The 19,014-nt window shown below is 42.0% G+C and overlaps 1 protein-coding gene across 1 annotated transcript in view; it reads left to right on the top strand.

Moving 5' to 3' along the window:
- Usp3 (ubiquitin specific peptidase 3) overlaps positions 1 to 19,014 on the top strand; it is a 79,357-nt gene that overhangs the window by 12,105 nt on the left and 48,238 nt on the right. The window contains exon 2 of the mRNA XM_051156701.1: positions 14,211 to 14,271. Within this exon, the coding sequence (XP_051012658.1) occupies positions 14,211 to 14,271 (61 nt within the window). The remainder of the gene's footprint in view (positions 1 to 14,210; positions 14,272 to 19,014) is intronic.

The following is a 19,014-nucleotide window of genomic DNA, read 5'->3' as shown; positions in this document are numbered from 1 at the left end:
CACTTTGCGCTTTAGCATTAATCTTTATTACAAAATCAAAAGAAACTAGAAAGAAGTGTAAAATGCAAGCATTAAACCTGTTGTTTTCTGCAGAAAGTCTTACACTGAGAGGTCTGTAGATCTCGGGAGCTGGATAGATAGGTCAGAGAGTAAGAGCATTCACTGTTCTTCCAGAGGGCCTGGGTTTGACTCCCGGAATTCACACGTGGCTCACAACCATCCTAACTCCAGTTTCAAAGGATCCTATGCCTTCTGGCTTCTGCAGACACCAAATGCACAGGGCACACAGATATACATGCAGACAAGGCATCTACACACAAAAACTCAATATTTTTAAAATGAGGTATGTAATTATCATTGTTTTATATACTTATAGGAGGGAGTTCTTCCTTAATACAAATATTTTCTTGCTGATGTTCTGAAATAATAATTGTATAGTGCTTACATTGACTTATTTCTTTTAAAATATCATTACAATTTAACTGTGTTTGCTTGCTTTGTTGGCAGAGGCATAGAATTTTTGCATCCGATCTTGCTATTTTAAATACATGGAAGTATGTATGCTAGATTTTCTGAAGTGATTCATGGCTTTTGTTTTCATTTTTTGTGTAATCAGCTTCTTAGGGGAAGTTATTTTTGAAACAATATTAAACTCTTAGTAATTTTTATGTAGCTATTTGTGTCTGGTTTCCCAGACACAAAAGTATCCCATTCTGACTAATTTAGTGATCTGCTGGGGCTTTAATAGTTACTGGTTCTCACTTAGGTAGAGACTCAGTGAAGGATTTAAGCTGAAGACTGGCAGAGTAGAAACAACATTGTCGATGTTTTTTCCTTGAATAGGTCTGAACAAGTCTGAGTTTGTCATAGAAGGAATAATAACAGGTTTGTTTAGCATGTTACAGGGTTTTTTGGTTTTTGTCTGTTTGTCTTTCTTTCTTTCTTTCTTTCTTTCTTTCTTTCTTTCTTTCTTTCTGTTTTTCGAGACAGAATTTTTCTGTGAAATAGCCCTGGCTGTTCTGGAACTCTCTTTGTAGACCTGGTTGGCCTTGAACTCACAGCATCTGCCTGCCTCTGCCTCCCAAGTGTTGGGATTAAAGGTGTATGCCACCATGCCTGGCCCAGCAGATTAAAGTTTTGAAATTGTGTTTCATACATTATTTTGTTCTGTATGATGCTGGAAACTGACTTTAGATGTCCTCTTAAAAATAGAGTAAATTACTTGAGGCATTTGGGCAGTGAGCCTTATGGATCAGTTTGCCTTGACGCGTGGGAGTCCGCAGGACCAGATGCCCTTTCTCCAGCTCTGTGGGGATCTGGATCCGTTAGCACAGGTGATAGAATCTGGTCAGCCTTGAAGTTACATTTGCTGTAGCAGAGAAGGACAAGCTAGTGTAAAAGTAATGAGGACTGAGTAGGTGCCCTGGACTCGAGTGATGAACTACAATTTGAAATTTTATGCTTTGTAATAGATTTTAGGCTCCTCCGTCTCTCCTCCTCTTAGTACACTGCTTGGGATCTGAACCAGGCTCTTGTACACCCTAGGCAAGCATTCTACCCCAGTCCTGACAAATTTTTAAATTAAAATACAATTTAGGCAAGTTATGAATTATATGACTATTATACTCTTTAAAAATTAATTCATATTTTCAGAAAAGTAGTACCTATATTCAAAGGGCTTTGAATAGACAAGCAGTTTCCTTTTCTACTGTCAGGCCTGCTGGCCACAGCCGTCTTCCTGCTCTACTTGGTATGTGTGCTCTCTCTTAATTACCTGAGTACTTGTCAGGACTTGTCAGGCTTTATTCCTGGCCCACTTCCTGTGGTAATGGCTGTTGTTTATCCTGTTGTAGCCTATATTCACTCCCTAACATAATTAGATAACACATTTTGGTTAACATAGTGACGGATTTTTTTTTTTTTTCTTTTTCAACACTTATTTTTCCTGAACCGTTGTCTGTTTTAGAATTGTTTAATTTTAGACGTTTCTCTCAGGTGTTCTTATAAATTGTCAAGGGTGGTGATTGGTACTGTGTTCCTGCCTCTGTGGCAGGGTAGATAGTCCCCCTTTTCCTGGAGCCCTCAGTCCCCTGCTCCCACTGGGAATAACTGGTTCTAGTCCCTTTGTTCTCTTATGTTAGCTCTCTCATGTCCTGGGTCCCATGTCTTTTTCCTTCTTGTTTTTTTCCCGCTCTTTTGTGCAGTACATTACATAGGTCCCTTCCCATGGAAGGTCAATTTTTGATGGTTTACAAGTCAGGCATTTTTTATTATCTCTTTAAAGTGATAGCTTGACTGAATATGGGTTATTGGAGAAGAATTCTCCCAGTTGGAAGGTATGGCTCCTTTACGCAGGCTCACTGTGCTGCTGTTGGAACCCCATGCCTTTCTAGTCACCTCTGCTCTACGCATCCTTTTATTCTTTGCCTTGCTGCTCTGAAAATTCAAAATGTTTTGTCTTGGCATGTATGCTTTTCTTTCATTTATCATAAATACTTAGTAGACTTAAAATTTTTTATTATTATGTGTGCATATTATATGGGGGAGGTTCCTGTGTGTGGAGGTCAGAGCACGCCTTTGTGGAGCTGGTTTTCTTCTGCATTTATGTAGGCTTCAGGGGAGAATTCGGCCTCCAGGCTGGTGTGGCAGGTGCTTTCATCCTCTGAACCATCTTGCTAGCACTCAGTATGCTTTGAATCCCATACATACCCTTAAGTTAGGTAGCTTGTGTGCATGTGCGCGTATGTGTGTATGTTAAAATTGATACATTTCTTTACTGAAACTTAGGTTCCCCCCCCCCCCCTTCTTTCTTTCTGGAGCCCTATTAACTGACTGTAAGGTAAATTGGATAGCGCTTCTAATTTCTTTTCTTTTTGATTTTATATATATATATTTTGAGACAGGGTCTCTCTGGGTAGCCTTGGCTGTCCTGGACTCACTTTGTAGACCAGGCTGGCCTCGAACTCACAGAGATCTGACTGTCTCTGCCTCCCCAGTGCTGGGATTAAAGGGGTGCACCATGCCTGGTCCCAGTTTTTTTTTTAAACTAAGTATAAGAACTTGCTTTGCAGTAAGCATAGGATATCAGTCAACATTAAGACATTTAATAGTATAATATACATTTCATATCCAGATTTTTTCAGTTGTCCAGATCTGTGCTTTGTATAGCTATTTCTGCTTTCTGTGCACTTTCCCATTGCCCCCTATCAAATCCAGCATCATGTGCTACTTGTAGTTGTTATAACCATCTCTCTTTCATACAGAGTAGATTTTTTGGTTTTGTGTTTTTATTTTCTTTTGAGACAGGGTTTCTCTGTACAGCCTTGGCTGTCCTAGACTCACTTTGTAGACCAGGCTGGCCTTGAACTTACAGCGATCCGCCTGCCTCTGCCTCCCGAGTGCTGGGATTAAAGGCGTGCACTACCACGCCTGGCCGGAATAGTTTTTTTTTTTTACCCTTTCTTGAAGAACCCAGTTTACCTTTCTTATAAAATACTACTAATTTTGACAATTTCTATCTAGGGGTTATACCTGTGGCCTCTTACTCTAGGCAAGTCCTATACTACTGGAACATACCAATCTTTTTTGAAATATGTATTTAAAATAAGAATTATTCATAGGTATAAGTGCATGCATAGGAGCTGTACAAGATCAAGCTGCCAAAATCCCTTTGTGGATAGGCAAGGGGCTCATGAAGATCTACAATAGTGAGGAGCTCTTGGCAACTAAGGCTTCTGCAGGAGGAAACTCAGTTTTCTTTTGGGGTGCACCCCTTGAGAGGCTATCTGTGCTCCCATAGATAGCCTTATGCCCATGAACATACTGGTAGCGCACATGCACGTGCACGCTCTACAGAACATGTGTGGACATCTGAAGACAGCTTTATTCACCTGATGTAATTGTCATCTCACAGGGTTACTACCTCTGTCTGGTAACCTAGGCATAGTCCTGGAAACTTCTGGCTTCTGTCCAATCTAGTCTAGGCTTAGAATGTTTTCAGCCTCTGAGACTTACTGCTGAATAAACTCATTCTTTCTAGTTCTAGTTCTTTCTGAATGCTGCTTCCTTCTACCAACTAATTTTACCTTTTAAGTTTGGGATTAAAAGTGTATGCTAAGGGTGTATCTATTCCATCCAGAGGGATTACAGGTGCATGCTAAAGCCATGTCTATATTTTAGCCAGACTGGATAAAAATCCCTCTATAATAAATAATATACATAAATAAAATAAATCAGAATTTTACTCACCTAGGCTGCATTTGAATTCACTCTATAGCACACTCTATAGCACCGGTTGGCTTTGAACTTGCAGTCCTCCCAGTTCTGGTATTATGTGCATGTGCCATGTGTCTGGCTCATTAATTGTTCTTTTTTTTTTTTTTTTTTTTTTTAAGATTTATTATTATGTATACAGTGTTTTGCCTGCATGTACACCTGCACTCCAGAAGAGGGCACCAGATCACATTATAGATGGTTGTGAGCCACCACGTGGTTGCTGGTAATTGAACTCAGGACTTGGAAGAGCAGACAGTGCTCTTAACCTCTGAGCCATCTCTCCAGTCCAATTGTTCTTGATAGAATGAGTTATTACTCGGATAGACTCATGATGGTGGTTTTCTAAGTAATACTTCCTCCACATGTGTTGGTTGGTATTCGTAAGGAAGAGCTTCCCTTTTTCCTGTGCTTGATTATGCATTTGCTTACACATCATAGCACAGGCACAGAGTTTAATTTATTCAGTAATACTGTTGTCATTATTTTGAGACTCAGCTTGTCTTGGATATGGCCAGCGGGAGCCTCCTTAATCTGTAACTTTGATGTGTCCTTTTGGGCCTTTCCCTTGATATTACAAGGTGCTCCATGCTCATCTGGTACCCAGTCTGCTCTAGCCTTGGAATCAGTTCTTTCTCCAAGTAGCCCTCACTTGTTGTGCTTGGAAGTAATGTTTGTAAGCTAAGATCTCTCAGCAAAAAGATCTAAGCTAGCAGTATGAATGAAGAGGTTTGTCTACCACTGTTGGTGTGTTGTATTTGCTGCTTACGTTCCATGCTGAGAAGCTGGTTCTCATCGCCGTAGCCTGTACACTCCTTTGCTGAATTCTTTGATCAGAGACAGTAGTTCCAGAATAGCTAGTCCACACCACTGCAGAAAGCACTCTTGTCAGTAGACTTGAGGAGCTACACATGGCTGGTTTGTCTGTATATGAGTAATACATGAGGCATGCTCAGAGCTGGAATTAGTCATCCCTCCCCTGCCATAGGATTAATTGAAATGCAGCTTGCCTAATTTGTGTGTATTTGATTTTTCATTTTAGATTTTTCACATGATCTCTGCTGCTTTTATCTCATATTTTGAGTACCTAGACCATTAACATTGTTTCAAAGGTTAAAATTTTACATAAAGCTATGTAATTCAATGTATGATAATTCTAAGAATTGTCAGCTGGGTGGGCCAGCAAACTATATATGCTTTCTGAATTTTTTTAATCATTTAAAATTTTATCTTATATATCAATCCATATTTGTAGGAATCTTTTCTTTTTTTGGGGTGGTGGTGGTGGTGGTGGTGGTGGTGGTGTGTGTGTGTGTGTGTGTGTGTGTCTGTCTGTCTTGGTGTGTGTAGGCCAGAGGCCAATGTCAGTTGTTTTCCTCTAGTACTTGCCACCTTATTTTTAAATTACTTTTATTTATTTATTTATCTTATAGTTTATGTGCATTGGTGTGAAGGTGTCAGATCACCTGGAACTGGAGTTACAAACAGTTGTGAGCTGCCACGTGGGTGCTGGGTATTGAACCTGGGTCCTTTGGAAGAGCAGCCAGTGCTCATAAGCACTGAACCATCTCTCCAGCTGAGGTAGATCTTAGCATAGGGGTGCCTGGAGCTCCCAAAGCAGATCACCTCTGCCTCTGAGACGTTTTCAGTTTCTCTGTATGAACCATACAGCCTTACAGTTTTCTGTGTATGCCCTGACATGGAAAAGGCTAGAAGGTGGGTCAGAGCACAGTGTCAAGCATCGAACGCCTCAAAGAAAGTTGCTCTGAAAGAGACTCAGATGATAGAGCCTGCTGGCCCAGAGCGCTGGTGATCACACCTTGAATCTGTGTGGCTTGAAATCATTCCTATTCACTTCTTCGCTAAAATAAAAGTTAAAAATTAAAAACATTTTGAAATGACCTGACCTATAACCATAATAGATGTTGAGATACAGGACAGTTCATACTAAGAAGCTAAGTATAACACGTGCTTCCAGTGAGGCTGATGCAGAAGGATGGCTTAAGAGGCCCGCTGGGGTGCCCCATCTCAAACAAGAAGGAAACACCAGACTTTATCATATTTTTAAGTCTGAGTTTTGACATTTACGTTTGTTGGTATACTAATAACAGTTACCAGGCTGGAGACACGGCTCAGAAGGTAAGATGCATGTCACACAGTTATGAAGCTCTGAGCTCGGCACCTCAACACCCACGTACAGCTGGGTGTGGCAGTGCTAATCTGTAGTCCCAGCATTGAGGGGCTGGAGTCACCTGAGTCAGTTTAAGTCCCTGGTTAGTTTATTGGCTAACCACCTTAACCGATTGGTTAGTTCTAGGTTCCCTAACCCTAGATGAAAAATGAGGCGAAGGCGTGGAGATGTGGCTCAATGGTTAGAGCGCTTGCTGTTCCTCCAGAGAACCGGCTCCCAGCACTGCTGTTAGGGAGCACCGCTCCTGTAGCTTCAGCACTGCTGTTAGGGAGCACCACTGCTGTAGAGCCGGTTCCCAGCACTGCTGTTAGGGAGCACCGCTGCTGTAGAGCCGGCGTTTGGTTCCCAGCACTGCTGTTAGGGAGCACCACTCCTGTAGCTTCAGCACTGCTGTTAGGGAGCATCACTGCTGTAGCTCCATTGTGCCCACAAATCTTTTAAAAAATTGCAGAGACCCACACATCTAAGTGAACATGGTGGACTCTCTCATTCTCTCTCTCTCTCTCTCTCTCTCTCTCTCTCTCTCTCTCTCTCTCTCTCTCTCTCTCTCCCCCCCCCCCCCCCCAACCAATCAAAAACAGAATAAGTACCAAGGTATATTTCAGTGGATTAGATTGGTGAACCAAGATCTGGTATCAGTTCCATATGTCTCTGAGTTTTCTATATTTTAGTGGTTCTGGTATTTGAGCTACTCTAGCCCTTAAATATTCTTATTTTTCCTTTTAGATTTATTTATTCTTTCTATATGAATAGTTTGCCTGTGTGCATGTTTTATACCGCATGCATGCTTGGTGCCTGTGGAGGTCAGAAGAGGGTGTCAGGTCCTTCTGGAACTGGAGTTAGAGAGGCACCACCACGCCCGGCTGCTTAATGTTTCTTATGAAGTTCGTACCATAACCATGTGAGGTAGCCATGTCCCATCTGTTGGTGAAGAGCTGCCTCTGGAACCAACTTTGCTAGGCTAAAGCAGTAGAATTAAAAAAAAAAAAAAAAAAAAGGTGGATTATGGCTCTAAAGTCCATGCTTGGATCATTAGATATAAGACTATAGCATGTTTGCTTGGTGCCTACAAAATAATAATTAAATTTCCTGTGAAGGCAACGTATTCTATTCCATATACTTTTATATATAAAAAAAAGGAGGAATTCTTTTGTTAGGGCTAGGGGTCATTGATCAAGGCTTTTGCCTTATTCAAACAATGCAAGCAGAGGTTCTGACAACCATGTTTCCTGGTAAGAATTTTAAGAGAAAGTCTACTACGTCCTCAGCAATCTTGGGGTTCTGGTTAGGGTATGTATCAGGCATTGCTGGGTGTACTGAGAATCAAGTCACAGTATCAGAACTCTTGGAGTGAAGTCAGAATTAGAAACAAATGGTGTAGGTATCTTACTCTTAAAATTATTAAGAATTTTCCAAGAATCTTTAGCACAAGCTGAAGTTTCTCAGAATAATTATTGTATAACATAATCCAGAGAGGCAAAAGGATTGAAGGAGAAAAGGGAGTCCTCGATTGTCTACGCTGCTTTTTAAGAATCTCCACACAGAGCAGGGGCATTCTAGAGGAACGGTGCTTTGGAACTTTTGAAGATTTGACCTACTGAGTTGCTTTTTAAAATGTAATACAGGGAAAAATTAAGAGTGGTGCTTATCCTCATCAAAGAATGAATCCGAGTTAGGGCTGGGAACATACATGGATTTGAGCCTTTGAGTTTCTGTAATACTGCTCCATACAGAAAGACCCCCAATATAAAGCAGCTTAGTTCAGAATAGATTGCTGTGCCTTACCCCTCACTGCCTCTCCTGTAGAGAATAGACTGCTGCGCCTTACCCCTCACTGCCTCTCCTGTAGAGAATAGAATAGACTGCTGCGCCTTACCCCCACTGCCTCTCCTGTAGAGAATAGACTGCTGCGCCTTACCCCTCACTGCCTCTCCTGTAGAGAATAGACTGCTGCGCCTTACCCCTCACTGCCTCTCCTGTAGAGAATAGACTGCTGCGCCTTACCCCTCACTGCCTCTCCTGTAGAGAATAGAATAGACTGCTGCGCCTTACCCCCACTGCCTCTCCTGTAGAGAATAGACTGCTGCGCCTTACCCCTCACTGCCTCTCCTGTAGAGAATAGAATAGACTGCTGCGCCTTACCCCTCACTGCCTCTCCTGTAGAGAATAGAATAGACTGCTGTGCCTTACCCCTCACTGCCTCTCCTGTAGAGAATAGACGGCTGCGCCTTACCCCTCACTGCCTCTCCTGTAGAGAATAGACTGCTGTGCCTTACCCCTCACTGCCTCTCCTGTAGAGAGGTTGTTGAGCCTTGGACAGCACCAGTTCCTGGTGGGTGGAATCCCTTAAAACTCCCTTGCTCACTTAACCACTAGTGCCAGGAATGCTGGTGAGCTGCTTGGCTGATAGGAATCATGCTGGGTGGTTATCTCTCACCACATCCTAGCAACTCAAAATAATTCAGAGTAATTGTGTGCTTTGCTTACATGTCTAGGATTTCATCAGTGTCTGTAGTTAGAACATCCTAACTCACACGTCTCCATAGAAATGATTGCTTCTCTGTGCTCCCATGATGTCATTTCCTCCAGTCTCTTGTCTGTTTCAGAGTCATCAGACTTCTCACATGGTGGCTGACCTCCCCTTGAGCAAACATTCCAAACAATAGCAAGGGGAAGGGCTGGATTTCATAAGACGTGGATTTGCATGGAATGACTTCTGTCATTTCAGCTGCCCAGGGCAGACACAGAGTCAGGCAGTGAGAAGGGAGAACTCTTTGTGGGAACAACCACAAAGTAATTAAGCAGAAAGGGAAAACTGTTAGGACAAATGCCCACTCACTTCACTAACAGATAATTTACTCATCTAACGGTTCAAGAGAGACTGATTGCCAGCCTGGAAGAAGAAAAGGACAAAGATAAAAAGAGATGAGTGGAAAAGGTTTTCAAGGAGAAGAATGCACTGTGCTTCATAACTGTCTTCCTTGCTTCGGCCTTGAACTTTGGGTTCTGCCATCTTCCCTTGAGGCTTTGCCCGTCACATCTGCACACTTGTTGGTGCCCACATTGGCCTTCTCCCTCATTTCATCTCTGTCTCGCCCTGCAGACTTCCTTGGTGTACTCTTCTGACCTTGTAGCTGCCTCCCGTTGCTCTAAGAACTCCACTCTAGTTTTGTTCTTTGGAAATCTAAGTCCTACAGAGGATTGCATGCCTTGTTCTTAATTTCAGGGAAAGTGGGTTACTCTCATTATATTTCTACTTATATTTATAGACCCTTAATGACTGTTGCCAACCTAATCTTCAATTTCAAGAGGAAAATACTTTTACTGTTGGATCTTATGTGGAATGTGTATACATACTTCAATATTAAAATATTTTGATAAATCCATAGTTAGAATATTCAGTTTTTATTTAGCACTAATGTTTAAACATTATAAATCTGCTAGTATAAATTTATAGTGCCAATATTTTAAAATTTAATTGCTATTATGAGAGAAGTAATGTATTTTGAAACACTTCAGACAGTGTAGTTGGAAGTGAGAGCAAGTTCATATATTTCCATTCCCTACACTGTTTTGTTTTGTTTTTCTTCACTGTTTTGTTTTTTGAGACAGGGTTTCTCTGTGTGGCCCTGGCTGTCCTGGACTCGCTCTCGCTTTGTAGACCAGGCTGGCCTCAAATTTACAGAGATGCTCCTGCCTCTGCCTCCAGATTGCTGGATTTAAAGGTATGCACCACCACACCTATCTTTCCTGTACTGTTCTTTTTATGTAACTGCTTTTAATTGTTAGTGTCTATTCATTCAGACTTTTTTTTCTTTTCTTTCTTTTTTTTTTTTTTTGGTTTTTTGAGGCAGAGTTTCTCTGTGTAGCCTTGGCCATCCTGGACTCACTTTGTAGATCAGGCTGGCCTCGAACGCACAGCGATCCACCTGCCTCTGCCTCCTGAGTGCTGGGATTAAAGGCGTGCACCACCATGGGCTTCATTCAGACTTTTAAAACAATTTCTTTGCAAGTACAGACATAGAAGCATTATAGTAAGGTATCTTTGAAAAACAGAATTGAAACCAAGTAATGCAGCTGGCCCATCGGCACATGTAGTACATGCCTTTAGTCCCAGCTATGTAGGAGGCTGACACAGGAGGCTGACGCAGGAGAATAAACTGAAGGGTTCCCAATTAACCTGGCCACCACGGTGAGACACTGTGTACAGGCGAAAGAGGGCTACAAACAAACAGACAAACGAAAGGCCTTCCTACTGGGTGGGTTTAAGCCTATAATTTGGGCACCTATCAGGATGAGTCAAGAAGACTGAGAATTTAGGGCTGGCATGGGCAAAGTGAGTAGCAAGACCTGGGAAAGCAATGTTTGAGACCTACTGCTCAGTGCCAGTCTGCACCTTCAAGCACCACATGAGCTTGAATTTCAGCTGTCTCTTGGCAAAGTGGCAAAATACATAACTTCCTGTGCATCTTTTCCGAATCTTTTTTTGTTTGTTTAGTTTCTTTTTAGTTTTTTGTGTAACCCTGGCTGTCCTGGACTCAGTTTGTAGCCCAGGCTGACCTCAAACTCACAGCAACCCCCCTGCCTCTGCATCTCTGAGTGCTGGGACTAAAGGTGTGCACAACCACAGCTGGCTTCTTTTCCTAATCTTTAAGATAAACTGAATATAGTTCATACCTCCTGGGATTGTAAAGGGTTAAATGAAGGGCTAGTCATGAAAGTTGTAATAGTTCCTAGCATAACAGTGTATGCTACAGAAATATTAGCTAAATATAAATGAACTTTATTTTAAAGAAAGGCGTTGTTTGGGGTGCTAAAATTTAAGAATGTTGGTAGGTTTAAGACTGTGCGTGAGGGGATGGGTAAGGCTCTGAGATGTGCGTGGGATGGTGGTGGTAAGGCTGTTTTTCCCCATTGCGGCAGTGTTTGTGGTAGTTTTTGATTTCAAGTACTTATTACCGCCCTCACTCACACACAGTGTATCCTGCTGTAGTGAGGTGCTGTTACTGACAGTGTGGTAGAATGCTTGCCTCTCAGGTGATGGAGGGCAGGAAAAACATCTGAAAACCATCTGGCCTAGAAAATTATACTATAGAGTTGGGTGTGGTGGTGCATGCTTTTAATCCCAGCACTCAGGAGGCAGAAGCAGGTGGATCTCTGAGTTTCAGGCTAGCCTGGTCTACAAAGCAAGTCCAGGATAGCCAAGGCTATACAGAGAAACCCTATCTCGAAAAACAAAAACAAAAATTAAAAAAAAAGGAAAAAAGAAAATTATACTACATTAACATTCATTCTTTGGTTAAATCTTGTTTCCCTTAGATTAACAATAATATCTCTCTAAAAAACCATTCATGTGAAATTTGTGGACAAATGAATTGATCTAGAAATTATCATAATGAGTGAGTTCACCCAGAAGCAAAAAGAGACAAACGGTATATACTCACTTATATCAAAACACTAGTCCAAGGGATACGTACCATGAAAATCTTTACTTACCAAGAAAGTGGATCAGAGGAGACGACATCCTATTGAGACTTTAGGCGAGAGTAGCATGGAAGAATGGGGAAATAGTAGGACCCACAGGGTCCTGGAAACCTACAAGAAGAACTTTATGACAGGCAGATCTGAATCCTGGGGTCCTCCTCAAACTAAGGCACCAGCCAAGGAGAATATAGGCAGTAAGCTTCGAACCCCTACCAAGACCTAGCCAACGAACATGATATTCTCCACCGTTGAGTGGAGAGTGAGATCTGACTCTCACACGAACTCTGGTGCCCCTTTTCTGACCATGTCCCCTGGATGGGGAGACCTGGTGGCACTCAGAGGAAGGATAGCAAGTTACCAAGAAGAGACTTGATATTCTAAGAGCATATATAGGGGGAGGAGGTCTCCCTCAATCACAGACATAGGGGAGGGGAGAAGGGGAGAAGTGGGAGGGAGGGAAGAATGGGAGGAAACAGGGGAAGGGCTAACAATCGAGATGTAATATGAATAAATTAATAAAATTAATTTAAAAAACCATTCGTGTTTATTTAGTGTATTTTGCCTGCATGCTTTGGCAGCACGTGCATGCCTAGTGCTGTCAGAAGCCAGTGTGGATCCCCCAAAGCTGGATTCACAGATGGGTTCTGAATTGTCATGTGGGTGCTGGGAACCTAATTCAGTTCTTCTGCAAAAGCAGTGGCTACTCTTACCCACCAACCTACTCCTCAGTCCTTGTTTAAGTCTTTTAAGAAAATTAAGTAGAAAATTGAGTTGAATTTTTTTGTTTTTTTGAGACAGGGTTTCTCTGTGTAGCCTTGGCTGTCCTGGATTCACTTTGTTGACCAGGCTGGCCTCGAACTCACAGAGATCTGCCAGCCTCTCCCTCCCAAGTGCTGGGATTAAAGGCGTGTGCCACCACGCATGGTGGAAATTTTTTATTATGAGGCCGGAGGATGTGAGTCCACCCCTCCCCTTCTCTTTACTTTATAGATGGCACATTATCCTGCTGTGCAGGTGGTGTAAGAGTGTAAGAAATACACTACGTGGCTCCTTTTTTTGTCTTGACAACACCTTGAAGTGAAGTCAGGAGTATTAGAGAGTTCTTGTAGAGTCTCAGATTTAACTCCTTGAATGTCTGCAACGCTCCAGTCTTCTCACTTCTCTTGGGCATTATTATTTAATATTAAAATATTTAAAAAGCCTTTTGGTCTAATGTTTTTATGTTTTTCTGAATTCAGATTGTAAACATTGTGTGTGTGTGTGTGTGTGTGTGTGTGTGTGTGTGTGTGTAAACACATGCTCCAGTTTCTTATAGAAGAGTCTGGAAAAAGTTCTATTTCTGTGGGAAGTGCGTTGATAGTATGGTCACACTTCTGAAACTTGCCTGTTTGTAAATTGAAGCTTCTTTTCATAACAAGGCCTAATATAACGTAAGCGTTCATGTTATGGCCTGTTCTGTTCTTAAAATGATTGAGAATGAAATTTATATTTTCACATAATTAGACTTTTGGGTAATTGAATTTCCATACCCACTCTTGCCTGGCTAAGCTGTAATACTTAAATTAAAACAGTTGTTTTGCTAACACCATCATCAAGAATTTTGTGCATGTCATTTGTTGTATTAGAAGATACTTTTAGAAAACTACAACTAGTCTTAATTGTGACTTTAGGTTATGCCTCTAACTAAATAGCTGGGTGTGGTGGCGCACGCCTTTAATCCCAGCACTTGGGAGGCAGAGGCAGGCAGATCACTGTGAGTTCGAGGCCAGCCTGGACTACAAAGAGAGTCTAGGACAGCCTGGGGTACACAGAGAAACAAACCCTGTCTTGAAAAACAAAACAAAACAACAACAACAACAAAAAGTTTCTATGTATATTTGCATATGACCTGAATAGTGAAGATATGTGATTAAAAGAGACTTGAAGAAAGAGAGAGGAAAAAAAAAAGCCTACCAAATGCTTTTAATAAGAACGAGCCTATTAACTTGTTGACTAGAAAAGAGAATAAGTAATAAAACAGTGTACATACGTTTAATTTATGTCCAGGCTATTTGAGTTGAATCAGTTAAAGTGTACAACACCATGGACGTGCATTCAAGTTCTTTTTCTATGCAGCTATAGGTAGACAGTCATCTGTGTGAGCACACTCACTAAGCATTCTGCAGCTGTGGGATTTATATGGAATTATAGGATACCGTTAGAGATCGGGGGGAAATGGAAATAACACGATCCAAATGCTATGTTGTGTTTTTCTTTTTATTAGTGTGCAGGTCCAACAAAAGCCCTTGGGTCTGTTTGACTTGTTCAAGTGTCCACTGTGGAAGGTACGTGACATATTTATTATTTACTACCCTACTTGCCCCAAAACCTTATGTTAAAAGTGTATTTAATACTTTTGTTAGTCACAGTACACCATTCTCTGTAGTGCTCTCAGGTTGGATACTTGTTGTCATCTGATACAGCAAGGGAAAATTTAGGGGAAATCCTTTTCTGCTGCAATGCAGAATTAAAATTTGGTGATTAAGACAACCTACTAGTAATATTTGGTTGGGAAATGAAACAAGGAAACTTAAAATCTTGAAACAAAAGTTTAGAAAAATGGCTGTTTTGAGAAATGCAAATCAAAACAACTCTGAGATTCCATCTTACACCCATCAGAATGGCTAAAATCAAACATTCACGTGACAACACATGCTGGCTAGGATGTGGAGAGAGAGGAACACTCCTTCATTGCTGGTGGGAATGCAAACTAGTACAGCCACTTTGGAAAGCTATCTGGTGCTATCTCAGAAAAATGGGAATAGGGCTTCCTCAAGACCCAGCTATTCCACTCCTTGGAATATACCCAGAAGATGCTCCAGCTCACAACAAGAAAATTTGCTCAACCATGTTCATAGCAGCCTTATTTATAATAGCCAGAACATGGAAACAGCCTAAGTGTCCCTCAGTAGAAGAATGAATAAAGAAACTGTGGTACATATACACTATGGAATACTACTCAGCTATTAAAAACAAGGGATTCCTGAAATTTGTGGACAAATGGATTGAACTAGAAATGATCATAATGAGTGAGCTAACCCTGAAGCAGAGAGACTCAAATGGTATATACTCACTTATAACTGGACACTAGCCCAAGGGCCAGGTCCCATGAAAATCTGCACCTACCAGGAACATGGGATAGAGGTGAGAATATCCTATTGAGACTCTAGGTGAGAAAAATATAGGGGATAGGGAAGTGAGTGGATCCAGAGGGTCCTAGAAACCTACAAGAGGAACATTATGATGGGTGGATCTGAGCCCAGGGGTTCTGCTTGATCAAAGGCACCAACCACGGACAAAACGTGCAGCCATCATCAAACCCCTACTCAGATCTAACCAAGGGACAGAACATTCTCCACAGTTAAGTGGAGACCGGGGACTGACTTTCACAGGATCTCTGGTGCCCCATATTTGGCCATGTCCCTTTGTCGGGGAGGCCCAATGGCACTCGGAGGAAGGATAGCGGACTACCAAGAAGGGACTTGATACCCTAGCACCATATTCAGGGCGAGGAGGTCCCCCTTGGTCACAGTCATAGGGAAGGGGGATTGGGGTGAAAGTGGGAGGGAGGGAGGAATGGGAGGATGTATGGGATGGGATAGAAAATGAGATGTAATATGAATTATTTTATTTTTCAATAAAAAAAAAAAAACAAACAAACAAAAAAAGAAAAATGGCTGTCTTAAAAAATCTTTTTACCGCTGGGTGTGGTGGCGCAGGCCTTTAATCCCAGCACTCGGGAGGCAGAGGCAGGTGGATTGCTTTGAGTTTGAGGCCAGCCTGGTCTACAAAGCTAGTCTAGGACAGCCAAGGCTAACACAGAGACCCTGTCTCAAAAAACCAGGCCGGAGGGGGCGGGAGGGAATGTTTTTACTAGGTTAAGATTAAAGCCCACTTCAGAATAGTATAATTGAATCTCCTGTTTTCATTACTCCAGCAGTGTCAGTGTGAAGCTGATCCTGTCTCACTTGCCATCTGCCCCATCTACTTCCTTCACTGACTTATATAAAACATTTAAATAGGTACAGATAATGAAATCACCTTTGAAAATGACTCCTCTGTGTAGTTACTTATTTCTGTCTGCGTTACTTATTTTGCCTTTTGAGTCTGGGGCTATGGCTCAGTTGGTAGAGCGCTTTCCTGGCATGCATGGAGCCCTGGGTTCTATTCTTAGCATTGCACAGAACTTAGTGTGGTAGTTATGTGTGTGCTCCTAGCTCTCAGGAAGACAGGAGGTTTAAAGTCGTCTTTGGTTATGATCAGCTGGGGTTATAGGCCAGCCTGGCTTATATGAGACCCTGCCTCAAAACCAAACCAAACTAAAACAAATGTTTTACTTTTCATGTAGATTTAGGAACTCCCATTTCAGTCCTGAGCATTTCTTTATACTTTTGCCTTCAAAATGCCATTACTTAGATACTTAAATAGTTCTAACACTAGCTCAAGGACTGCCAATTAGCTTTAGAAATCATTTACTCTGAGAGCTAGGCAGAATGTTTTCACACCTATAACTTAACATGCTGGAGGAAGACTGTTGTGAGTTCTAGGACAGCCTGGACTATAGAATGAGATCTTTCAAAAACTATAGGGGCGGGGGGAGAAAGAAAGAAAGAAAAAGGAGGTAGGGAGGAAAGAGGAAGAAAAGGCGATAATCTACTTTGAATTTCTTTAGCAGTCACATATCAGCCAAATCACAGGAATTTAAATCTATATTGTATTTATTTAGATTATTTTCCAGTTGTTACTTTAAACCCTTATTACATGAAAACAAACATTTTTGTTGTTCAGTTATCTTGATTTTTCACATTGAGTACTGGAATTGAATATCTGCCCTTGCACACTTAAGAGTACCTCTAGACAGTGCTGTGTATCTTAATTGTGGTTGCTGTGGTTTCAGAGTCCCCAGGTCTGGGGAGCCTGAAATACTTGTGGTGGGGCACACCTTTAATCCCAGCACTCGGGAGGCAGAGGCAGGCAGATCACTGTGAGCTCGAGGACAGCCTGGTCTAAAAAGTGAGTCTAGGACAGCCAGGGCTACACAGAGAAACCCTGTCTCAAAAAACAAGACAAAACAAAAGACAAATAATAAATTAAATCCCCATAAAGGTCAGTGATAAAAGTGTAATTATTGATGGATGACATTAACATTAGCAGTCTTGTGTATAATACCCAAATACACTAGTTAGACGTTAACAGTATAAAGCTAGTGTACCTAAAAATATGTATTTCTCTCACAGTTTTAAATTTAACTTCTTTAGACACATGGTCTATTGCACAAGGAGCAAAGCTTACCATGTATGTCACAGATCCCAGGAACAATCTCAAGAATTTAAAAACTAAGTAGGGTGGTGTTGTAAAGGACAGTAACATGTTTACCTCAGGTCTGCTCATACACCATATTTTTTGAAACACTAAATTGAAAGAATATTCAATTTCCTTGTAGACAAATAGTCTCAAGTTACTGAAAATTGACATATTGGGCAACAGCAACTAGAATTACAGCAGAGGTGCTGAGGCCGGCATCAGGCTGCTCTCCAGCGCCTGTGTGGCCTGCTAACCATGCTTCTCTTCAAGTCCGTCACATTCCTAAGCTGGAATTTACCCTTGCCTTTGACTAGGGAAAAACCCACCTGCAAGAGTCTAGAAAATCACAGCCTGCTTTCCCAAAGCCCAGAGAATTGTTTGCTGCTTCCTATTTGTCAAGAACATTAATCTCCCCCAGTTTGCTTGTTTGTTTCTCAAAAGTGCCCTGGTCTTCCCACTGGCATATGACTTCCAACACGTAGAGATGGAGCACTCTGTGGCATCTGGAGGAGCCGATAGCCCTGACTGCATTCGCGTTCCCACCTCTCAAAGCTGTGCAGAATTGAAGTGCTTCTGCTTGTCTTTGTGTGTTGAGACAGTGTCTCTCTGTGTAGCCCCCTGGCTGTTCACAACTCGCTTTGTAGACCAGGCTGGCCTCAACTCACAGCCATCTCCCTGCCTTTGCCTCCTGAGTGCTGGGATTAAAGGCGTGGGCCAACATGCCTAGCTTAATTTTATTTCTCTTAACAAAATTTCACGTTCTCTATTGGGCTCCACCACCACATCTCCATACGTCAACGTCGTTATCCTTTGTTCTCCGCCACACAGGAACAATTTAAATAGAGAGTACATTTGGAAACTGAGATCTTCTCTGTGTGAAGACGATCAGTTTCCCAAGCCCTGAGGTGTTTATGCTGTCTGTTATTGCTGTGGGAAGGCGCTCTTCACGGTGTGCGCTAAAAAGACAGGATGTGAAGGTGGTTACTGATCTTACACAGGCCAGCTCACCTTTTCAGTTAAACAGGAAGTGCTTCCTGACAGCACATTCTGTCAGTAGTATATCAGCAGTGCTTGCTCTCTAAGCAGTAGGTTTGTCTCTGGATTCTGAATAAGTAGTAGTTAAGTGTATAGGGCAAAGTGCTAGTGAAGTGACCACACCCACTCTACTCTAGCTTAATGACCACACCCACTCTAGCTAGCTTAATGACCACACCCACTCTAGCTAGCGTAATGACCACACCCACTCTAGCCAGCTTAATTGTCTAACAGTCTGTGTGATACGAGCATTGAAACCTTCATTCACAGAGGAGAAAACAAGCACACAAGTGCTGCTAACTCACTGAGCTCATACAACTAGTGTATGAAAGGCCTGACTTTGAAAGACTACTGTCAGCCGGGCCTGGTGGCGCACGCCTGTAATCCCCGCACTCGGGAGGCAGAGGCAGGAGGATCACTGTGGGTTCGAGGCCAGCCTGGTCTACAAAGTGAGTCCAGGATAGTCAAGGCTACACAGAGAGACCCTGTCTTGAAAAACAGGAAAGAAAGAAAGAAAGAAAGAAAGAAAGAAAGAAAGAAAGAAAGAAAGAAAGAAAGAAAAAAAGACTACTGTTAAGCACATACCATTGTTATTTTATTTTAAAACTGAGTCTACTTGGGGAGACCGGATCTTTGGTTTTGAAGTTGGGGAGGGTGTAAGATAAAGTGAGGTGGGGTCTGTACTTCAG

This window comes from Acomys russatus, chromosome 14 (assembly GCF_903995435.1).
Source record: "Acomys russatus chromosome 14, mAcoRus1.1, whole genome shotgun sequence".
In the NCBI taxonomy this organism is placed as follows: domain Eukaryota; kingdom Metazoa; phylum Chordata; class Mammalia; order Rodentia; family Muridae; genus Acomys; species Acomys russatus.
Note: the sequence above shows the minus strand (reverse complement) of the source record. Positions and strands in the feature narration are given on the sequence as shown.